Source organism: Canis aureus, chromosome 23 (genome assembly GCF_053574225.1).
Source record: "Canis aureus isolate CA01 chromosome 23, VMU_Caureus_v.1.0, whole genome shotgun sequence".
In the NCBI taxonomy this organism is placed as follows: domain Eukaryota; kingdom Metazoa; phylum Chordata; class Mammalia; order Carnivora; family Canidae; genus Canis; species Canis aureus.
The window spans coordinates 38920366-38938694 of NC_135633.1; the positions used below are offsets into that span (position 1 = coordinate 38920366).

General features: G+C 49.4%; 2 protein-coding genes across 2 annotated transcripts in view; one reads left to right on the plus strand and one right to left on the minus strand.

Annotated features, from left to right (window-relative positions):
- Nucleotides 1-3811: 3811 nt before the first annotated feature.
- FZD4 (frizzled class receptor 4) lies at nucleotides 3812-13006 on the minus strand. The gene is made up of 2 exons (XM_077867362.1): nucleotides 12430-13006; nucleotides 3812-10282 (listed from the first exon to the last, which is right to left on the minus strand). The coding sequence occupies exons 1-2, from the start codon at nucleotides 12727-12729 to the stop codon at nucleotides 8954-8956; spliced, it is 1629 nt and encodes a 542-aa protein (XP_077723488.1). The 5' UTR covers nucleotides 12730-13006; the 3' UTR covers nucleotides 3812-8953.
- Nucleotides 13007-15686: 2680 nt separating this feature from the next.
- Nucleotides 15687-18329, plus strand: part of TMEM135 (transmembrane protein 135) — a 292950-nt gene continuing 290307 nt past the window's right edge. Inside the window, exons 1-2 of the mRNA XM_077867364.1 lie at nucleotides 15687-15815; nucleotides 16452-17338. The gene's annotated coding sequence lies outside the window, so the exon portion shown is untranslated. The remainder of the gene's footprint in view (nucleotides 15816-16451; nucleotides 17339-18329) is intronic.

Consider the following 18329-nt stretch of genomic DNA (forward strand, 5'->3'; position numbering starts at 1 on the left):
TGCTGTTCCCCCTGCCTCCCTACACGTCCACCTATTGAGGCAGAAGTGGCGTTTTCAGGATGCAATGAGGAGATGACAGCAGCTGAAGCTCTTCTTTCCCAGTGGAACGAGCAAGGTCCCGGGACTCCGCCAGGGAGAGATCGCATAGGAAACGCGCTAGTGGCAGCGATCCCCGAGGGGCTAGGGATAGAGGGGGACGGGTGCAGCCAATGGACTCCTGGAGGGAGGCGTCCTGTCTTATTTATCTTGCCGCCGCCTACAGTGCGCTCCCAGGACAGTGGCTGGTGCGTGATGCGCCCTCATTCAGCTACTCAACAAATATTTACTAAGCAGTAGAGGATTTGTTTTTCCAGGTTTGGAGTTTTAAGCTTGTTAATAACAGCTGAATTCTTTCTCTGTTTTGTCATCTGCGCTCTGAGTTGGACCTTGTCTTTCACAGCCTTTTACAAGCCCCCCATCTCTCCCTTCCCCAGCCCGGCCCAGTACTGTACAAGCAGGAGGCTCCCAGTAAATGTTGTTGGGGAGGAACAGGAGGAAAAGAGAAGGGAAGAAAGACAACTAACAGTAAGCAACACAGTGGGTGGGTGAGCATTCTCAAACCTGTCTTTGAGACTAGAGAGTTTTCTTGGAGAATTTTACCAGAGCATCTTTCCAGAAAGTCCGACCTATGTGATAGCTGTTATTGTTAGCTTCCATTTCTTTCCTATGCTGGTTACGGTGTCACCAAACCTCACCCCACCCCAGATCTCCTACCTAACAAGGTAAAGCCCTGCCTCCCTCCTGCCTTCTTTCCAGACATTCCTGAAACTCATGCACAGCAAGTGCCAGGCCCTGAAGGCACACAGGCAGTCACCTTTGGGCACCCAGGGTCGTCCTCACGGACATCAGTCCATTAGGGAGATGGACACACAAATGGACCATCACAAACAGTGCATGAAGGCTCCCAGAGTTGGAAGCATCTGAGGCTTAAGCTCACCTATGGTAAGAAGGAAAAGCCAGAAGTGTAAGGAGGAGAGTCAAGGAAGTCTTCCCAGAAGAGATGATCTCAGACTTGTCTTAAATAAAGAACAGACAGGACTCTCCTCACTGAAGAGAGAGGACAGGGCCTTCTAGGCAAAGGAAACACCTACAAAAAAAGCAAGGGAGTGAGAGGCAAAGCATGGACAAATTGTTCTATGTGATTTATCAATTCCATCTCATGGCTTTATACTCGACCCATTTGCCTCCTGTCATGTGAAATGATGCAACCCTTGGGCATTTTAGAAAATTTCGATAGCCAATCGCTTCATCTCTTCAAGAAAAAGGTGCTGATAAGGTGGGCTTGCAGGGAGATTAAGCATGCCCTTGGGTGAAAACAGGATCAGGTGCTTATAGGAAACCTTGTGGAGGCTACTGATGTGAAATGTAATAAATTTTCATTTTTATTCCCTCTCCTGGGAGTGAGACATTGGAATCCTTTGTGTGAGGGCAGGTGAATGTCTAGGTTTTCTTAGGCTGGGAATGAGCTGAGAAGGAACTTCAGGTGGGGCCAAGGCCCATTTTTGAGAGCCTTTTGGAATATACCTTTGCATGTCCAACATTTTCACATTTAGCGAGATGCTCCCATTCCTCCAACCCTGCTGCACAGAGAAGGCAGGCAGAGGAGAGGATGACAGCCTTCTCCAAGTGCGGTTTGTTTCTGTTCACAGAACCTCTGAAGACAGGAAGCCCAGGCTGACCTCTTTAGTCAAGAGTGAGCTCAACTTTAAAATTATGATTGCATGTGAAAGCTAAAATGGGAAAGAAAAAAATCAGTTCTCAGGACAGAAATGCTAAAAACCCTTGGGCCACATTCCAGTCAAGGTCCTGGCCCTGCACACAGAGCTCCCATTGGGGGTGGGTGGGCGGGAGACCAGCCAAGACCAGTTCAAGTCAGTTGAGTGTCAGGGATCATGGGGTTGATTTTAGAGGTGTCCAGTGTGCAGATAAAGAAACTTACCCGAGTGATTTATGCTACATAATCCTTAAACAACAGAAGCTCATGGCCAGGTCTCATCACTGAGAGAGTCGCCTGCCAAAACATTTACCCAATCCCACCAAACTGTTTGCAGTAGTTGAAGGAATCAGAGGAATAGAGTATGTTTTAGTTTCCTAGGGCTGCCTTAACAAATGGCCTCAAACTGGGTGGCTTCAGACACAGAAATGTATCCTCGTGTAGTTTCCGAGGCTACGGGCCCGCAGTCAAGGTGTCAGCAGGGCCGGCTGCTGTTGGAGGCTCAGGGGAGAATCTTTCTTGCTTCTCTCCTAGCTTTTGGCAGGTGCTGACAATCCTTGGGGTTTCCGGCCTAGCCAGCAGCTGCATCACCCTCACCTCTGCCTTCACAAGGTCATCTCTCCTTTCAGTGTCTCTGTCCAAATTGCCCTCTTATTATAAGGCCACCAGTCATCAAAGGAGAGCCCACCCGAATGTAGCATGGGCTCATTTTAACTGGATTATGTCTGCAAAGACCTTATTTCCAAATGAGTTCACACTCACAGGTACAAGAGGGGTTGGACTTCAACATGTCTTTTGGGTGAACAGAGTTCGACTCACCAATGTGTGTAAAACAAGAAAAATCCATGGGCCAGGCATGAGAAGACCAGGCTGTCCAACCTGCTACCTCCCTGGGCAAGTCGCTAGCCCGAAGTTTCAGTTCTTCCTTAAGGAAGACAATGTCTGCCCTGCTTACTTGAGAGATGCCATGAGAATAAGATGCAATCACGTAAATGTGAAAGAATTTTCTATATGGAAAGTGTTTTTACAAGTACAATTATGAATTCATTCCAGATTGTGTTGACTTTTCTTTAACTTCATAACTACTTAATGAGTAGGTCACGAAATGAGGAATACAGCCTGTCTTACAGGGAAGAGAATTTAAATTACATACCTCCCTTCATTTATGGTGTGAGATAAAAGTACAATAGCAATCTGCAGTGAAGAATAGTATTACAGATCCTTCTTCCCTGGGCTTTTTACTTATACCCAACAGGGTGGTATTCAGGTGAAACGAGGGTACGGAAGGTAATTTAAAGGCAAACCCTCAAGAGGGCTGATGTCTGTGACATCAGCGGGCATCTCCAATGGCAGTGGTTCCTCTTCCCCCTGTGTGGTCCTTATTATTTGCTCCCATGACAATGTCCTGATAATGGCTTTGAATTCGCTTTGTCTGATGACTTTTCTGGATATGGAGACATAGACCACCCAATTTATAAAATTAACTAAAGAAGTCATTATCTTGGTTGACTGAAATGACATGCTCCCATATCTATTACACAAAAACGACCATTGTATAGCCAGAAAAAAAAAATGTTTTAATGAAAATGTAAAAAAACAACAACAACAACAAAAAAAAAATGGCCCCCTTACCCCTTTTAAAGACTCCTGAAGCTCTAGCAGTGATAGGAAAAACTTTTTCAGGCCACCAGATTGAGTCAAAGGTGCTTGGAAAGTATATTAAAAAACGGCCACACATATAGGAAATGCCAAAAAGAGGAGTCACGGGTCGACAGCTTGGGAACTACGGTTACCTCCAAAGCATCATGTGACCATTTGAGAGATACTGATGACCACAGTAGTGATAAATTCTGTTGACCTTGGACCTCGGGGGTTTGGTGACCCAGGAGAAAATCCCAGAGGGGAAAAATGGCACCAGCAAAAAAGAAACAAAGAGGCCCTCAGAAAGAGGCTCTCAATCTGCCCCACAAACCAGATTCTCTATTTCTCACTTCTGGGAATGCGTGCTTCCTGGGAGCTACCATGCCCCTCCAGGAATATGCCAAAACCTCAGACCAGTTAATAAACAAAACTTTATTTTCCTTTAATACAAAAATTAAATAGCAAAGTTTATTTTTTTGTACAGTGATAAATTAGAAATTTACAGTACAGACATCAATGCAGACATACGTTTGTACATCCTTAAAAGCAGGGTCCATTTCCTTTGATGGTCAGCAATTCATTAGGGCATGTGTAGCAGGGATTGGCCTGGTACCTCTATGTCGAACATCTGAAAGCCCCCAAGGTGGGCCTCAAAGTGGCTGGAGCTGCAGGATGGCACGGGGATCCAAGGATAGGCCCCAGAGCACCAGCCTACCTGCTGCCCACACAGGCTGCGTCTCATTCTTCTTGTTACAAATGATGCTGGATGTTTATTCCACTTTTCCTACAAAGAGCACGAGGGGCCTCTCATCCTCAGACCTTCGAAGTCTCACAACAACCCTGTGAGGTAGGAAGAAATTCAGAACCACCTAGATGCCCCGCTGGGAGAGAGCTAGAGAGCAGCCTCCCCTCCAGAAGTACACAACTGAGCTGGGGCCCAAGCCCATGAGCAGGAAACAGAGAAGAGCATGTTCTGGGGGAGAAGATGGACCAGTCTTTGGGGAACAGAGCTGCTCCTGCCCCTCTTCTCAGAAGCCTTCTGGGATGACAGTGGTCATACACTGAATATTGCAGGAGACCAAGGAGCCATGTCAGCCTGGAGGACAAAGCTCACAGAGGACCCAGACAGGCCCTCTGTGAACTGCCTGGGCAAATACTGGGAATTTGCTGGTGCAGAGAAGAAGAAGGGAAATAAGGTAAATCAGAAACAGGAACAGGCTGCTACAGGGCAAATGGGCTGAGCAAGGGGAAGAGGCCTGTTGGGGAGGGTCAGGGTTCACTTCCCGCTTGGTGACCGCCAGCGTGCCACTACCACACATGCGCATGGTGAGAGGCAAGCGCAGAGAGCTCTGACCAGGACCCGGTAAAACAAAATCCATTATTTAAGGCTCTAGTATCTGATCCTCAGTAGGAGCAAAATGCTCTTCTAGGAGTTTCCAAGATCTATGACCTGGGCTCAGAGGAAAAATGATAACCTGGGTCCTGTGCCAGACATCATAAAAACCCAGACAAGGACTCTGAACCCAGATAGATAAAAGAACACGAGGAACCGTTAGAGTCCAGTGCCTCGACATAATGGGCTGGAAAGGCAACTCACTCCAATCTCTCCCATTACAGAGTGAAATGCAGGATGTAGCTTGATCCTGGGGGCTCCTTCCAAAGTCTGTGCTCTGTGGCTCTCCTAACTGAGCTGTGGCCACCTCACCAGAAGGCAGACTGCACCAGTGGGGTGACGTCCCTAGGAATAGACTCTGCCCCCCAGGGCTGAGGCTGTCGAGCTCCTCTATGTCCTCAGATCCCAGCTTGGTTGCTAACACAGTAAAGCCTGAATTCAGTGACCAGGAGGCTGGGGGTAAGGTTGGGGGTAGGGGTGGGGGGACAGAGAAGATAAGCTCAGGGTGCTGGTAGTCACAATTCAGAACCTAAACACAGAATATTCCCTGATTCTGGGTTTGATCTGATTCTGCAGGTGAGAGAGTGACTGGGGAAAGTCAGAGAGCATCTCAGGGAAATAAACAGTGTCACCCCTTCTCTGGTTTCAGGACCCTGAGCAAGCTGCCAGCTCAGAAGCCATATCAGAGATCAGGAAGCGGGAGGAAAGAGGATATGAATCAACCAAGTAGCTCAACCAGATGGTTCTGGCCAGTTCCAACCTACCCCATGTTCCTTGGCCCTGAAATGTGGCCTTTATGAAGGAAGATAAAGAGGGGTCTGCTGGAGGGGAGGGTGGACAGAGGTGCCCTTGCGCCCTGTCGAATAGAATCTCGGGAGGCCAAGCATTTTATAGGAAGCTACACTCATCCCTACTTATTCTAGAGTTCAACCTTTTCCCTAGCAAGGTGTCCTCAGATTCACCTGTTTATGTCACATGGAACACCCCAAGCCCTAAACTGCCTGCTCTTCCCCCCGCCCCCCACCTCCCACCATGTTAGGTGTGGGAGCTCACGTCCCTTTAGCCAGTGTTCCACAGTTTTCCCTAGGGATTGCCACAGAGATAGTCACGAAACAGGGCTGAGGCATTCTGTCAAAACCCTTGTAATCGACTTGCAGGGTATCTCTGCAGGGCATATGAGGGAGACATTAAAGGTAGAAGGACCCAAGAGGCAGTTTCTGGGATGGAGACAAGTGAAACAGATGACCATTCAGAGGCCCTCTGCTCCTTCCCAAAAACCAACAGCAAAATTCAGCAGACGCAGGAGCATCTCAGTCCAGGTCAGTGAGAAGGACAGAGCTTGGTACTCCTTGACACCCCTAAGGTGCCCAAGACAGGGCTTTACCCAGAATGGTCACTTGATAAATGGGCTAATAATTGAGTTTTGTGGGTTTTTTAAACAAACACCAACTTAAGAGGCGATGGACTCTTATTCAGGTAACTGGTAACTGACCTCAGCCACAAAGCTCCTTTCCTGAAACCATAAACACTCCCCATTGTCTGGAATATGAAAGGAAAGGCCCACACAGCCCTGTGACATCGCTAGGGCTACTAATCCAGTCTGCATCGATGGCCACTTTTCCCCTGAGAAGGCAAGAGATTTGTAGAAGAGACACATTAGAACCCAGGAAGTTGTCAAGGCACTAGCTCCAGAACTCGGGTGTATAGGTTCATCCAGGTACTCTTATTATTATTTCATTATTCACAAATATTGGGCCCCTACTCTGTGCCTGGCCCTCTGCTAGGTGCTGCCTTGGTCACACAACTGCTGAAACATTACAAACACAATTGCCTTACACAGCCCAACAATCTAACAGCTAGGCCAGTGCCCCACTGCACCGTCCTTCTTCCCTTTCCTGGGCCGCAGTCTCAGCCCAACTCCCAAGACACTGGAGTGGAGCGTGAGTAAGGGCAGGCTCTGCCCCTGGGTGCATGCTCCAGGGCCCTGGCCAGCTATGGGAACTGTCTGCAAGCAGCACAGGGAATTCACATTTTATATTTCATAGGCAACGCAGTCTCAGATGGAGTTCAACTGGTCCTTCTCGGGATCATTTCTCATGCTCCTAGAACCCTGATCCAGAGTCCAGCCAAGGTACTTGGGCTCGGCACACACACCAAGGCCTCCCCCCGACCCTGCGTCCATTTAGCATCTGTCCTCAGAGCCCCCGGACTTCCCCTTCCAAAATACACAACAGACCTTATGTGCATCTTCACCTCAGACAGCTCAAGAGCCCCCCAAAACAAAGAAGAAAGGCAAATGTCAAACCATGGCCATAAAGCTCAAAAAGACAGACAAGGACACGTGCATTTCCAGAATCTGACCACCAATTCAGGAATCTGAGTCCCTGGAAATGTTTTTCCACAAAGAGATGTGATAAGAGTTTTCCTACCTGTGTTTAAAAGGAGTGGGGTGGGGTGGGGCACAAATAAATAAATGAGTGAGTCATTGCAAAGTAGTTGCTGAAGCAAAGGTAGGTATGCTGTTACAAGGAGAGCAACCTGTGACACCGTCAACAATTTGTCCCAGAGATCTGGTGATTAGGAGGCCTACGGCAGGTTAAGAGAGAGTCCAGTTACAATTTTCAAAGAATTGCAACTTTTGAGAGGCTGCTAGGGGGTACCCCATTGTGAGGAACATAAAGCATAAATTTTAAAAGCTCTGGATACCCCTGCAAAAGGCAATTAAGACCTGTGTTAAGAGTTAGCAGTTCATTTCATATGGTCTACACTTTATTCCCTACTAACCAATCAAGCTCCTGGCTGGCATTCTGGAGATTCATTAAGCACCATATAAATACTCCAGGCCACACTGCCTCCAATGAAATCTTATAAGGAGCCTTTGCCAATTACTAGGAAACAATTATGCACCAAGTAGTTGGATTAGCTGTCCTTAGTTCTTGCTACAAAACAGAAAAAAAAAGTCTTCATTGTGGTAGTAGACTAGACTCTGATAACATTCTTATGCTAAAGGAAAGAAAGGCACTATCATTCCGAGAATGCAAGCTGACCATAGTTTTAAAGTCAGTTGAGTATACTATTATGTCATGGTCCAAGAATGTGCTTTTAATTGTAATTGACACACACAAATTACACAGCTAATCTGTGCGAATGCAAAGTTGCCAAGAAACTTAACATTTTAGCTCTTCCAGACTGGCGTCTGCATAGATGCAATCACACAAAGTAAAATATATTAAGTCCCCATTGCTCAATGCAATAGGTCTCCGGGGTCGGTAAGTTAAGTCGACTTGGTAAATCTTATTTTCCTCTGAATTAAATGATTGTCAGAAAGTGAATCACCCTGACTTTCCTCCTCATTAGGCATGCTGCAGTGGAAAAAAAAAAAAATCCTATAAAAATACCTATTTTGAGTCATTAATGTAAAATGAACAAAACAGCAGCAGCCTAGAACAGGGATGATGAAATTTAAGAGGAAGAGAGAGGAGGAAAATCCACTGAATACCTTATGTGTGTTTGTACAGTACTTCTGTTTTTTCAAACAATCCTGTTTTATGACAAAGGCACTGGAAGATTCTGACACCACCTCTTGGGAGAGCAATCCACAAAGTTCTAAACAGCAGACAGCGCACCAGAGAAAATGTTTACGTTAGATCAGCCAAACTATAAAACTCTTGTAACACTTGTCTGAACCCAGTGTCTCCAGTGTTTATAGATTGCTTGGCTATCTGAGAGACCCAGTTAGTATGTAAGATTTTAAGGGTTAAAAAAGTGAATCTTTCTCCCTGCGAGTTACCTCCTCACAGCTCAGATCTCACTCTGCAGAGAAAAGCAGCATTGCCCCGGCCCCTCCTGGAATCTAGGCAGGACCTCCACGCTCCAAGCTGCGACCTGCTAAAGTGATCAATGTTTTGATTTTTCACAGCTTTGAAAGCCTCTAACTGGCTTTTCCATTTTGGATCATTCCAAAGTCTGCAGCAAAATCATGACTTTTATGATGCCAGGCAGTGGGGGTCAGGTGGCGGTGGCTTAGAGGGGTCACTTAAGTGTTGCCAGTTTGCTCGAAATGAGATTCACTGCATGAAACTTCTAGTCGCACTTGCCCCCAAATGCTAGCATTTCCCCCCCCGCCCCGCCCCTCAAAACTTGGAAAGCATGGAGGCCAGGTAGCCTTATACCACAGTTTCGTTGCCTTTCCCAGGCTTCACCCAACCGTTCCCTCGCTTTTCTCTCTTTACCTTCCCAGAATTCACCAATCTGTTAGAACACTTCTGCCATGTGTGCAGAGTTTTGGCAGACCAAATCCACATGCCTGAGGTGATGCCCACCAGCAAAGACATAAAAATCTTCAACATCTCAACGGCCATGTTGGAGTCGTCTGCAGAATAGCGGAAGAGCGCCCAGTTGGAGATTTCATAGAAGTAACAGGCAATCACACAGGTGGCAGGCACCGTGTACAGGACTGAGAAGACCCCGATCTTGACCATCAGCCTTTCCAACTTGTCGGTCTTTGTCCCATCCTTTTGCAGATTGGACCGAATTTTGAACAAGGCCACTAAACCCGCAGCGATGAACAAAGTTCCGATCACCAGGTAAGTGAAGAGGGGGGCCACCACAAAGCCTGTGAGGGCATCGAGGTTTTGGTTCCCGACGTAGCACAGGCCAGTCAGTTCATCCGCGTCCACCAGTCTCATAATCAAGATGACAATGGTTTTCACTGCGGGGATGGCCCAGGCGGCGATGTGGAAATAAGAGCTGTGCATTTCAATGGCCTCATGACCCCATTTGAGTCCCGCTGCCAAAAACCAAGTGAGTGTCAGAATAACCCACCAGATGGAACTGGCCATTCCAAAAAAGTACATCAGCAAGAAAATGATTGCACATCCTGTGTTCTTAAGTCCTTCTTGGATGAGAACAGGTTCTGCTGCCTCTTCAAAATCGCAGGATATCCTTTCCCGGCCTACGGTCAGCCTGACAATATAAGCAATGCTATAAATATTATAGCACATACTGAGAAATATGATGGGGCGCTCAGGGTAGGAAAACCTGGAGGAATCGATGAGGAAGGTGAGCACTGTGAAGGCGGTGGAGATGAAGCACAGGCTGGCCCACACGGCCATCCAGATGTCCGTGAACTCCTTGGCCGAGCGACTGTATAAGCCAGCATCATAGCCACACTTGAGAACACAGTTCAGGCTCCTTTTCACCCAGATGTACTGATCCGAGTTGGTGCCTACCGAATGGCACTCTTCCCCGGGCTGGATGGGGGTTTTGTGAGGTAACGGCACCTCCTCATCACCTGGCCCTTCCATGCACATGTGGTTGTGGTCATTCTGGGGTGGGAATTTGCTGCAGTTCAGGCTCTCTGGCCAGGCAAATCCAAATTCCTTCAGGACAGGTTCACAGCGCCTCTTGACTGAAAGACACATGCCGCCGCACGGGCCTATGGGGATGTTGATCTTCTCTGTGCACATTGGCACATAGACTGAACAAAGGAAGAACTGGAAAAGTAATGAAATGAACAAAGAAAACAATGACTTGGAAGTCTGACCAAATGCTTGCACGAAGCGGGGTTGAATGCTTCCAGGCAAAGTACATACGGACTTCTAAACCAGTTATGGGGGCTCTGACTGTCTACTCTGACCCCAGACTAGGGTGCCCTAAAAAAGCCATTGCTTCCACACTTTTCTTCTTTGGGTTCTAGCAATCCCTTCCAGGAGAACATAAATAAATAAATAAATATATGAAAAGGACCCGAAAGATTACATAATCCCTTTTTGCATAATGCTTAAGAAAATAAACCTTAAGATTCCACTTTGAGTCTCCTGACTTGAAAGAGCTGAACAGACTAATCGAATGACTGAGTCATTTGAGTGATGGGGTGATTTATTTTTGTCCTCATTTCTTTATCGCTATAAAAATAAATGTAATAAGTATGTAGATCTGGCACTTCTCCTGTTAATATTCTCTCCTTTCTCTACTTTATCCCCTAACATTATTATTATTTTTTTTAATCAGTCCCATACCGAAACAAAAAATGTCCTAATCGAGGCACTGTTAGACCCAAGGATAGGATGCAGGTTGAGGTCTCTGGTCACCAGGGGTTTGTTTGGCCAGGTTTCCTCAATAAATAATAATGAAGCACAATAGGAAAATATAAATGTGAAGTCCCTGGAACTGCAGTACCAGCAGGGGAGAGTCCAGTTGCTGTCCTCAATTCCTCCAGCATTGATAAACAGTCGGCTTGGCTCCTTACAGATGTTGTCTATGAAGTCTAGAGTTACAAGTAACTATTTTCCAGCATGTAAAGGGATCCAGTCCTGTCCTTCAAAACAGCTTGGCTGCTTCCCCAGGATACATGTAATTAAAAATATATATCCCTGCAAAAGCTGTTTCTCCAACAAAATTGCCACTGATGTCAGGATATGTGCTGTTTCCAAACTGAGAGCTAGAGGATCATTTCTTAAGCTTTTATAACCTAGTTCTAAAGTTCTGAAAACTCCAACGGGACATTTCAGCAGCAACAGGTCTAATCCCAACCATCTTTCTGAAGCCACAGTCCAACTTTTAAAACGACCTATGTAAAAAACATGGACCTAGGAAGTAAGCTGCCTGCCTGTTTCTTATCTCTCAGAAGTTACTACCAGAACCACGGATTTCTGAAGCTTTTAGCCTGGATAACCACCCTCTATTTTCTCCCCAAGTTCTCTCTTGTCTAAATTTCTAAAAATCACCATAGCCTTACCAACCAAAACACAACTAGTGCTAACTTTTCTTTTTTATATCTCTTTCAGTTCCTTTTCTTTCTTAAAATGAATCGGTTGTTGATTTTGTGAGACTATAATCACCCTGTATATGCTAATTATTTCTTCACTTACTGTGGGCTGAGCATTTTCTCTATTATTACATAAGCGTTACAATTTTTAATGGCTGGAAAAAAAAAATCTCCCAATACACAAATTACCTTCCTGGAGCTAGACCACACTATCACGTTTTCCCCAAGCTGTGTTTTCTCCCCGCCAAATCCTAAACCTGCCCTCAACCCTGAGGATCAGAACGATCTCAGGCCACCCAACCATGCCTTCCTGCGTGACCCCTAAAGTCATGTGGGAGGACGCGAGGAGGGGCCGCTCCGCAGAAAACGAGGCAGTGGAGTTTCACTTAATAACCCCCTCCCCGCAAATATGGGGGGAGAAAGGAGGTCGGCGAGGGAGGAGACGTCCCCGTCTCCTTATCTCTCCTTCCAAGTCTTAGTTGCAGCTGGCTGCCCTGCTGGGGACTCGCCCACCGAGCAGCGGCGGCCAGAATCCTTGGCAAAGATAACCCTCGGCTCCACTGGGGTTAGGGGCTTGGCCAGACACGGGTGAGCAGGGGAGAAAAACGGAAGGGCGGGGTGTAAGAGTGGGTTCTTTCTCAGGCCAGATGACTTACACAACGTTTTGGCTTCCAGTCCCTGAGAAGGGACAGAAAAGTGGGGGTGGGGTTGGAAATCACTTTTCCAGGGTAGTTTTTACCCCTCAGCCTAGCGAGGGGGCAGGGCAGGGGGCTTGCCTTGGCAAGGGCTCCACGGAGTTAGTTTGGGGCGTCCCTGCCCAAGGGGTCCCCTCCCGCCCGGGGTGGGGGTGGGGGTGGGGGTGGGGGCGCCCACCTGCAGCTGGCTGGAGCAGCCGTACTGGATGAGCGGCGTGAAAGTTGTCAGCTGCAGCTCGGCGTCTGTCTGCAGCTCGTGCCCCACCAGGTTGGGCATCTTGGTCACGTTGTAGCCCAGGTTCTGGCACATGGAGATGCGGATGGGGTCGCAGCGCCGCTCCTCCTCGTCCCCGAAGCCCCGCGCTGGCTCGAGGAGCAGCAGCAGCAGCAGCAGCAGCAGCAGCCGCAGCCGCCGCAGGCTGAGATCGACGCTCCCGGGCGCCCCCGGGACGCTCGGCGCTGCGCCCCGCCGGGCCATGGCCAGAGCCGGGGGGCGGCGGCGGCGGTGGCGGGGGCCGGTCCGGCGGACACCCCCAGTTTGCACGGGGGCGCCGGCTGCCCGCGCTGCTCCCGGCTCCCGGCTCCCGGCTCCCGGGAAGGGAGTGTGATAAGGCGCCAAGGGCGAAGAAGGGGCAGCGGCCGGGTCTCCGGCAGCTGCGCGCCACCGTGCGGGGTATCAGACGCCGGCGGCCGGGGCCGAAGCGCAGACCGCGCGGGTCATGCTGCAGGCGGCGAGCCCCCAAGCCGGCGCCGGCCGCGTCCGCTCCGCGTCCCGGCGGATCCCGCCAGCACCCAGCGCCGCGCCGCTCTCGCCGCCCGAGCCCTGGGCGGCGCTGGAGGTCCGCCGGGCGGCGGCGGGGCGGGACGGACGGCGCAGCCCGCCAATGGCCGGGCGCCGCGGGCGGCGGGGGGCGGGCCGCTCCGCCGCCGGGAGGGCCAGGCCCCGCCCCCGCCCCCGCCCGCCCCGCCCGCCCCGCCCCCCGCCCGCCCGGAGCGCCCCGCCCGGCTGCGCGGCTCCCACTTTCCTCCCCCGGGCGCGGCGCTCGGGGGCCGGGCGGGGGTGCAGCCGCGCCGCTCGCGCCGGGCCAGCGCCCCCAGGTGAGAAGCGCGCCCGGAGCCGTCGGCTCCCCTTCCTTCCCCTCTTCGGCTGTCACCTCGGCCCGCGGCTCCGCACCTGGCAGGCCGAGAAAGGCACACAAAGGACCCGGGGTCGAGGTGCGCCAGGCTGTGGCTTTAAATCCTGGCTGTGTGGCCCTGAGCGCTGCTCGGCCTCTCGGCGTCGGTTTCCTCGTCCGTCAAGAGACGGGAGGGTCCGAGGCGGTGCGTGCGCCGCCGAGCCCCGAGCCCCGAGCCCCGAGCCCCGAGCCCCGAGCCCGGGACGGCGCCCCCCGCGGCTGCTGGCCCGCGAGCTCGCTCGGGTCGGAGCCGCCCGCCCCCGCCCCCGCCCCCGCCCCCAGGCCCGGCCCGACCTGCGCCCCGAGCCGCCCGGCTCCCGCCGCGAGGGGGAGGCGCCCCGAGCAGCCGACCAGCCGACGGGCTCGCGCTCCGATTTCCTCGCCGTATGAAATGAAATTCCACAGGGGGATTCGAAAGGAAATGAGACCGGGACGCTCCGTGCTTCTCGGCCCGCCGCCCTTCCTGTCTCGGGGACACGGTTTCTAAATAAGGTTGGGAGGGTGAGAGGGCGGGGGGGGGGGGGAGGCCTGACCTGTGCACGGGAGGCGACGGGGGCGCGAGCGCCGAGGGTGCCTTCCCCGCCTCCTCTCCCGGGCCCCCTCCCCTGCAGCCTGCATCCCTAACCCCCTCTGCTGCTGCGGAGGGTCCTGGAGGTCTGGGGACCCGGCGACCGCTGTTTTGATCCAATTTTCCCCGTCTCCTTCCCGGCCGCCCCCGCCCCACTGCCCGCTCCTCGGATGGAGGTTTGTGCTAGTCCACCCTCGCCCTCTCCACTCTGACCAGTGAAACCCTCAGCAGGTGGATTTCTGAACCACTTATTGCTTGACTGTGGTAATAAAGCTCCCGCGCCTCTCTGAGCTTCACATGAGCCATCTGTAAAATAAGGAAATCCCTGTCCACCCCCACACAGTTAGTTGTTCTAAGAGTTAAATGAGATCATGCCAGTAAACCACTTAGCACGGTGTCTGGCACATATAAAGTAAGTGCCAAATAATTTGTGTCTTTTGGTGAGAAGACCTCCTGCTTTCCAGCTGGGTCCCAAAGACATCTTCTGCAGCCCAGGTCTGAAGATCTGGTTAAAGAGCTTTCTACTCTCTTCCTGAGATCTTTTTGGCCAACACTTGCCAGGGTTTTCCTGGGGCTTGGGGTCAGGGTCCAGGTTTTTATGTATGTTTGTATTCTCTATTTCAGCCAAGTCTGGCAGATGGCAGAGGCTGGATACAGGTTGGAAGGAAATCTGTTCCACTCCTCTGGTCCTCATATTTTGCCTTGTAGTTTGGTTTTCATATACTGGCAACTAGACTTGGCTGAGGGCAAGAATGGAATCAACTTTTTTTTTTTTTTTTTTTTTTGGCTCTGTACCTAGAACCCCTTAAAGAGATGAAGAAATCGAGGCTAGGACCAAGGCAATAGTTACAAAATGGAAGACCAACCAAACCAGGGCCCAAGGAGGCTGTTTGAAGATGGGAGGCAGGGTCATTTCCCCAGAAATGTTCCCAGCTGGAAATCTACATAGTCAGCAGTAGAGGTGACTCTTGCGTTTGACTGTGCTGAGTAATGCAGGAGACCATGGGATCACAGAGATGAATAAGTGATGAGATGAATGAATCCAATGAATAGATGATCCCCACCCTCTAGGAACTCACTGGAGGAAGCTGAGAAGGAACAGACAGCTGTAACTCAATGCGGTAAGTACACACAGAGAGAATTGTGGGTAAATTGGCGGTGGAGGTAGCTGAGCTTACAGGGCTGTTCAGAGGCAGGTGACCTGCAGGGTTCTGAGCTACTCAACAAAGCAGAGTTAGTGTGCAATGGGCACCTCTGCAGCATTTGCAGGAAGGGGAGGGGAGCTTGCTGTGTGCTGAAGGTATGTGTGCATGGTTTATCAAACGATGAACTCCATGAGGTCAAGGCACAGCACAGGGCCTGGCATGCAAAGGGAACAGCATCAGTGTTGGGGGAAGCAGTATTATTATCAGACCAACAAATAACTCCTATAGAACCCCTACCCTGAGCCGGACACTGCGTTACATGCTTATCATCTCATGTATTCCACACAGCAGCTTGAGAAAACTAACGTCCTGAGAGGTTAAGCGATCTGCTCAAGATCACACAGTAAGTAGCAGGGGACTCGGACACGTGCCTACCTGGCCCAAAATTTTATGTGCATGGTAGGGCTCTCATGGAGGAAACCGCTTGACACTTGCCTAATCCCTAGTTAAAGATGACCCTTTTGCGATCTGAACTTCTTATTCCTAGCCCTAGCATCCGTGCCCCAGCTTGCTCGACGAAGCACTGTCTCCTTTGAGAAAGCTGGAAGAAGCCCCTTCCCCGGCAGAAGCTTTTCCTGTCAACAGCTTTTCTTTCCAGGCATGGAACTCATCGCAGGTATTTTCCAAAAAAGAAAGCCAGGGGAATCACATTTCAGTCTGAATGTGGAAAGAAAACAAAGACCACGACTTAGAGCTGAGTCTGAATGGCCCGGAGCCCCTCAGCCTCCCCTCTCCCAGAGCGGTTTACACAGTCGCCAGTCTGCTCCCGGTGACAGGCATGGCATGTTTGTCTTTGTTGCAGAAAACACTTCCCTGAGGGAGTTGCAGGCAGAGGGTTCCCCCCCCCCATGATATGCAGAGCATTTAGGAGAGGAGTCCAAGCTGTAGACATGTGGAGAGAACCTTCCTTTAACCTAAAGGGCAGGCCTGAGAGCCCGGGTAGCTTCCTCTGCCCCCTCTCTGAGTAGTAAGGAGGCAGCCACTTTGGAGCTGCAACAAATGTGACTTCAGCCGGCTGCCGGGCACTTGGAGGGCTCTCTATTTGCATCTAATGAGAGGCTGGGTTCTAATTAACTCTTGTGATGTGTTAATTTTTCAACCTGACATTTTCTGCTCTAATAGATTCTTGTAATGGTTTCTAAATTAAAGGCTGCATTTGAAGACTAGGGTTTAGGTTAAAATCCACCACCTGGGGGTGGTTGGGGGGGGCATAAACATCCTTTCCCTCCTAAGGAAAACCTCTCATTTGCAGTTCTTTGCTAACCCAATTAAGTGCTGAAGTAGTCACCCCAGAGCCTGCTTTTTATTTCCTGCGAAACAATCCAACTAATCCATATTCAGTAGCTTCCAAGAGAAGTCTTATTCCAACCACTCATGAAGAAACCAGCTTCTTTGAATATGGACAGAACATTTAGAACTCACAAAGAACGGTCTTGATAGAAAATGCAAGAAAATGGTTCATTATTATCCTGTTTGGTTTTTGAGGGAAAAGTTCACTAGGACCAAAACCTCATAAGGACTGGGAATTTATCGGGGAACAAGAGAAGCATGAGCAGAAGCCAGGTCACATCCCATCAGTTTATGGATCATCTGGGAGCTACATCTCCCTCCCTACCCAAACGAGTTATGAAACAAAAACATGTGCACTGAGTAAAGCAGAAAGGAGCACTAATCTTGCTCAGAAGCTGAGGAATCACAGGCCCCAAGAGATTAAGTGGCAGAGCCAAACCCCCTTCTTATCACTTGCACCACTAGCCAGCGAGGAATCAAGTCACCAGAGAGCTCTTGCCTGTTAAGGAATCAAAGCCGTGTTGTTCCTCTTACCAAGCACAAGATGGTACATAAGACATTCTTATTTGTTGGCGGTGATGGTTTAATATACAGGTGGGCAACCAGGAACCTGGGCAGGAGGCAAAAAATACTGCCAGTGCGCTTTGTACATCTACAACCTCATTTCATTTCAATATTTGTCAGTGAAACCAGTAGCAAGTGTTTCATGATAGGTTATTGTGGACATATCACCGAGCTGTGTACGGAGAGGTACGGAGTCATATAAAAGATGGTTCCTGCCTCCAATGAGCTTCCAGTCATGTTGGAAGAGATGAAGACATGAGACCCAGAGTCAAACTTAATTTATAGGTGAGTGCTTTTTCTCCGGCTCCCTTACTGAGTATAAGTTTGGGTTTTTGTTTTGGTATTGGTTTTGGTTTGGTGGGGTGTTGATCCCTTTCATAGTCCTTTGAGGTCAGAGGCTATGTCTTCTTCACTAATGTGTTCCTGCGCAGCAAAGGAGACCACTATCTGGTCCATACACGGCACACAATAGATGCTTGTTGAATAAATAAATGAATGGTGCAGGTTATAAGTGCTGTAATTCTTGGGAAAAAGAGAGCCTTCGTTATATTCTGGATATAGGAGGCCATCAGAATCCAACCCAGCTGGTCCCAGAATGATGGTCAAGTCTACTCCACAGACCATGCTCCAAGACAGCTTTTAGTTTTCTTTAGAACTCAGAAGTTTTGCCAATCACTTGTCTTCCTTTTCTGTTTTACTCTGCAGTTTCTTAAATATTTTAAGGTAGGAAAATGTCTTAGCTAGAATTTTTTATTCAGAAGCCTGTTTCTAAACTTTGTGGATCAGCCCGAGATCTTTCCTTATACTGTTCATTGGCTAGTTGACCGCTGATCTTGATATTGTCACATGGAGACATTAGGAACCACGTATGCCGTATATGCAGGAATATCCAGCCTAAGAGTTGTAAGTCAGGAGATCACCTCTAAGTAGTAAGTTTTTTTTTTTTCCTAAGTAGTAAGTTTGTAGAAAAATTGAAATATGAGTGTAGTGAAATATGAGTGTGACTTTCCAAGAGACCCAGGGAAGCCTGGAGAGGAAAGCACCTGTAATAATATTCTCACAGGCAGCACTCTCATCAGTTGGTACAGGTGAGAAGTGGACAGTAATAATAATAATGCTAAATAATGAAAAAGGGTGAACTAGCCACCTGCTGTGGATAAACATGAACTAGACCAGACAAGGTGTCAGGTGGTGGCTTTAAAACATAGTCTCAGATTCTTCAATATTCCTCCCATTGAAGGGCGGAGTTTGTATTTCTTCCCCTTGAATTTGGGAG

What these genes read in the sequence shown, in the direction of transcription:
- FZD4 (XM_077867362.1), bottom strand. Translation starts at nt 12,729, where the DNA reads ATGGCCCGGCGGGGCGCAGCGCCGAGCGTCCCGGGGGCGCCCGGGAGC. An exon ending in GCTGCTCCAGCCAGCTGCAG is followed by an intron (nt 10,283 to 12,429) that starts GTGGGCGCCCCC and finishes TTACTTTTCCAG; the next exon opens with TTCTTCCTTTGTTCAGTCTA.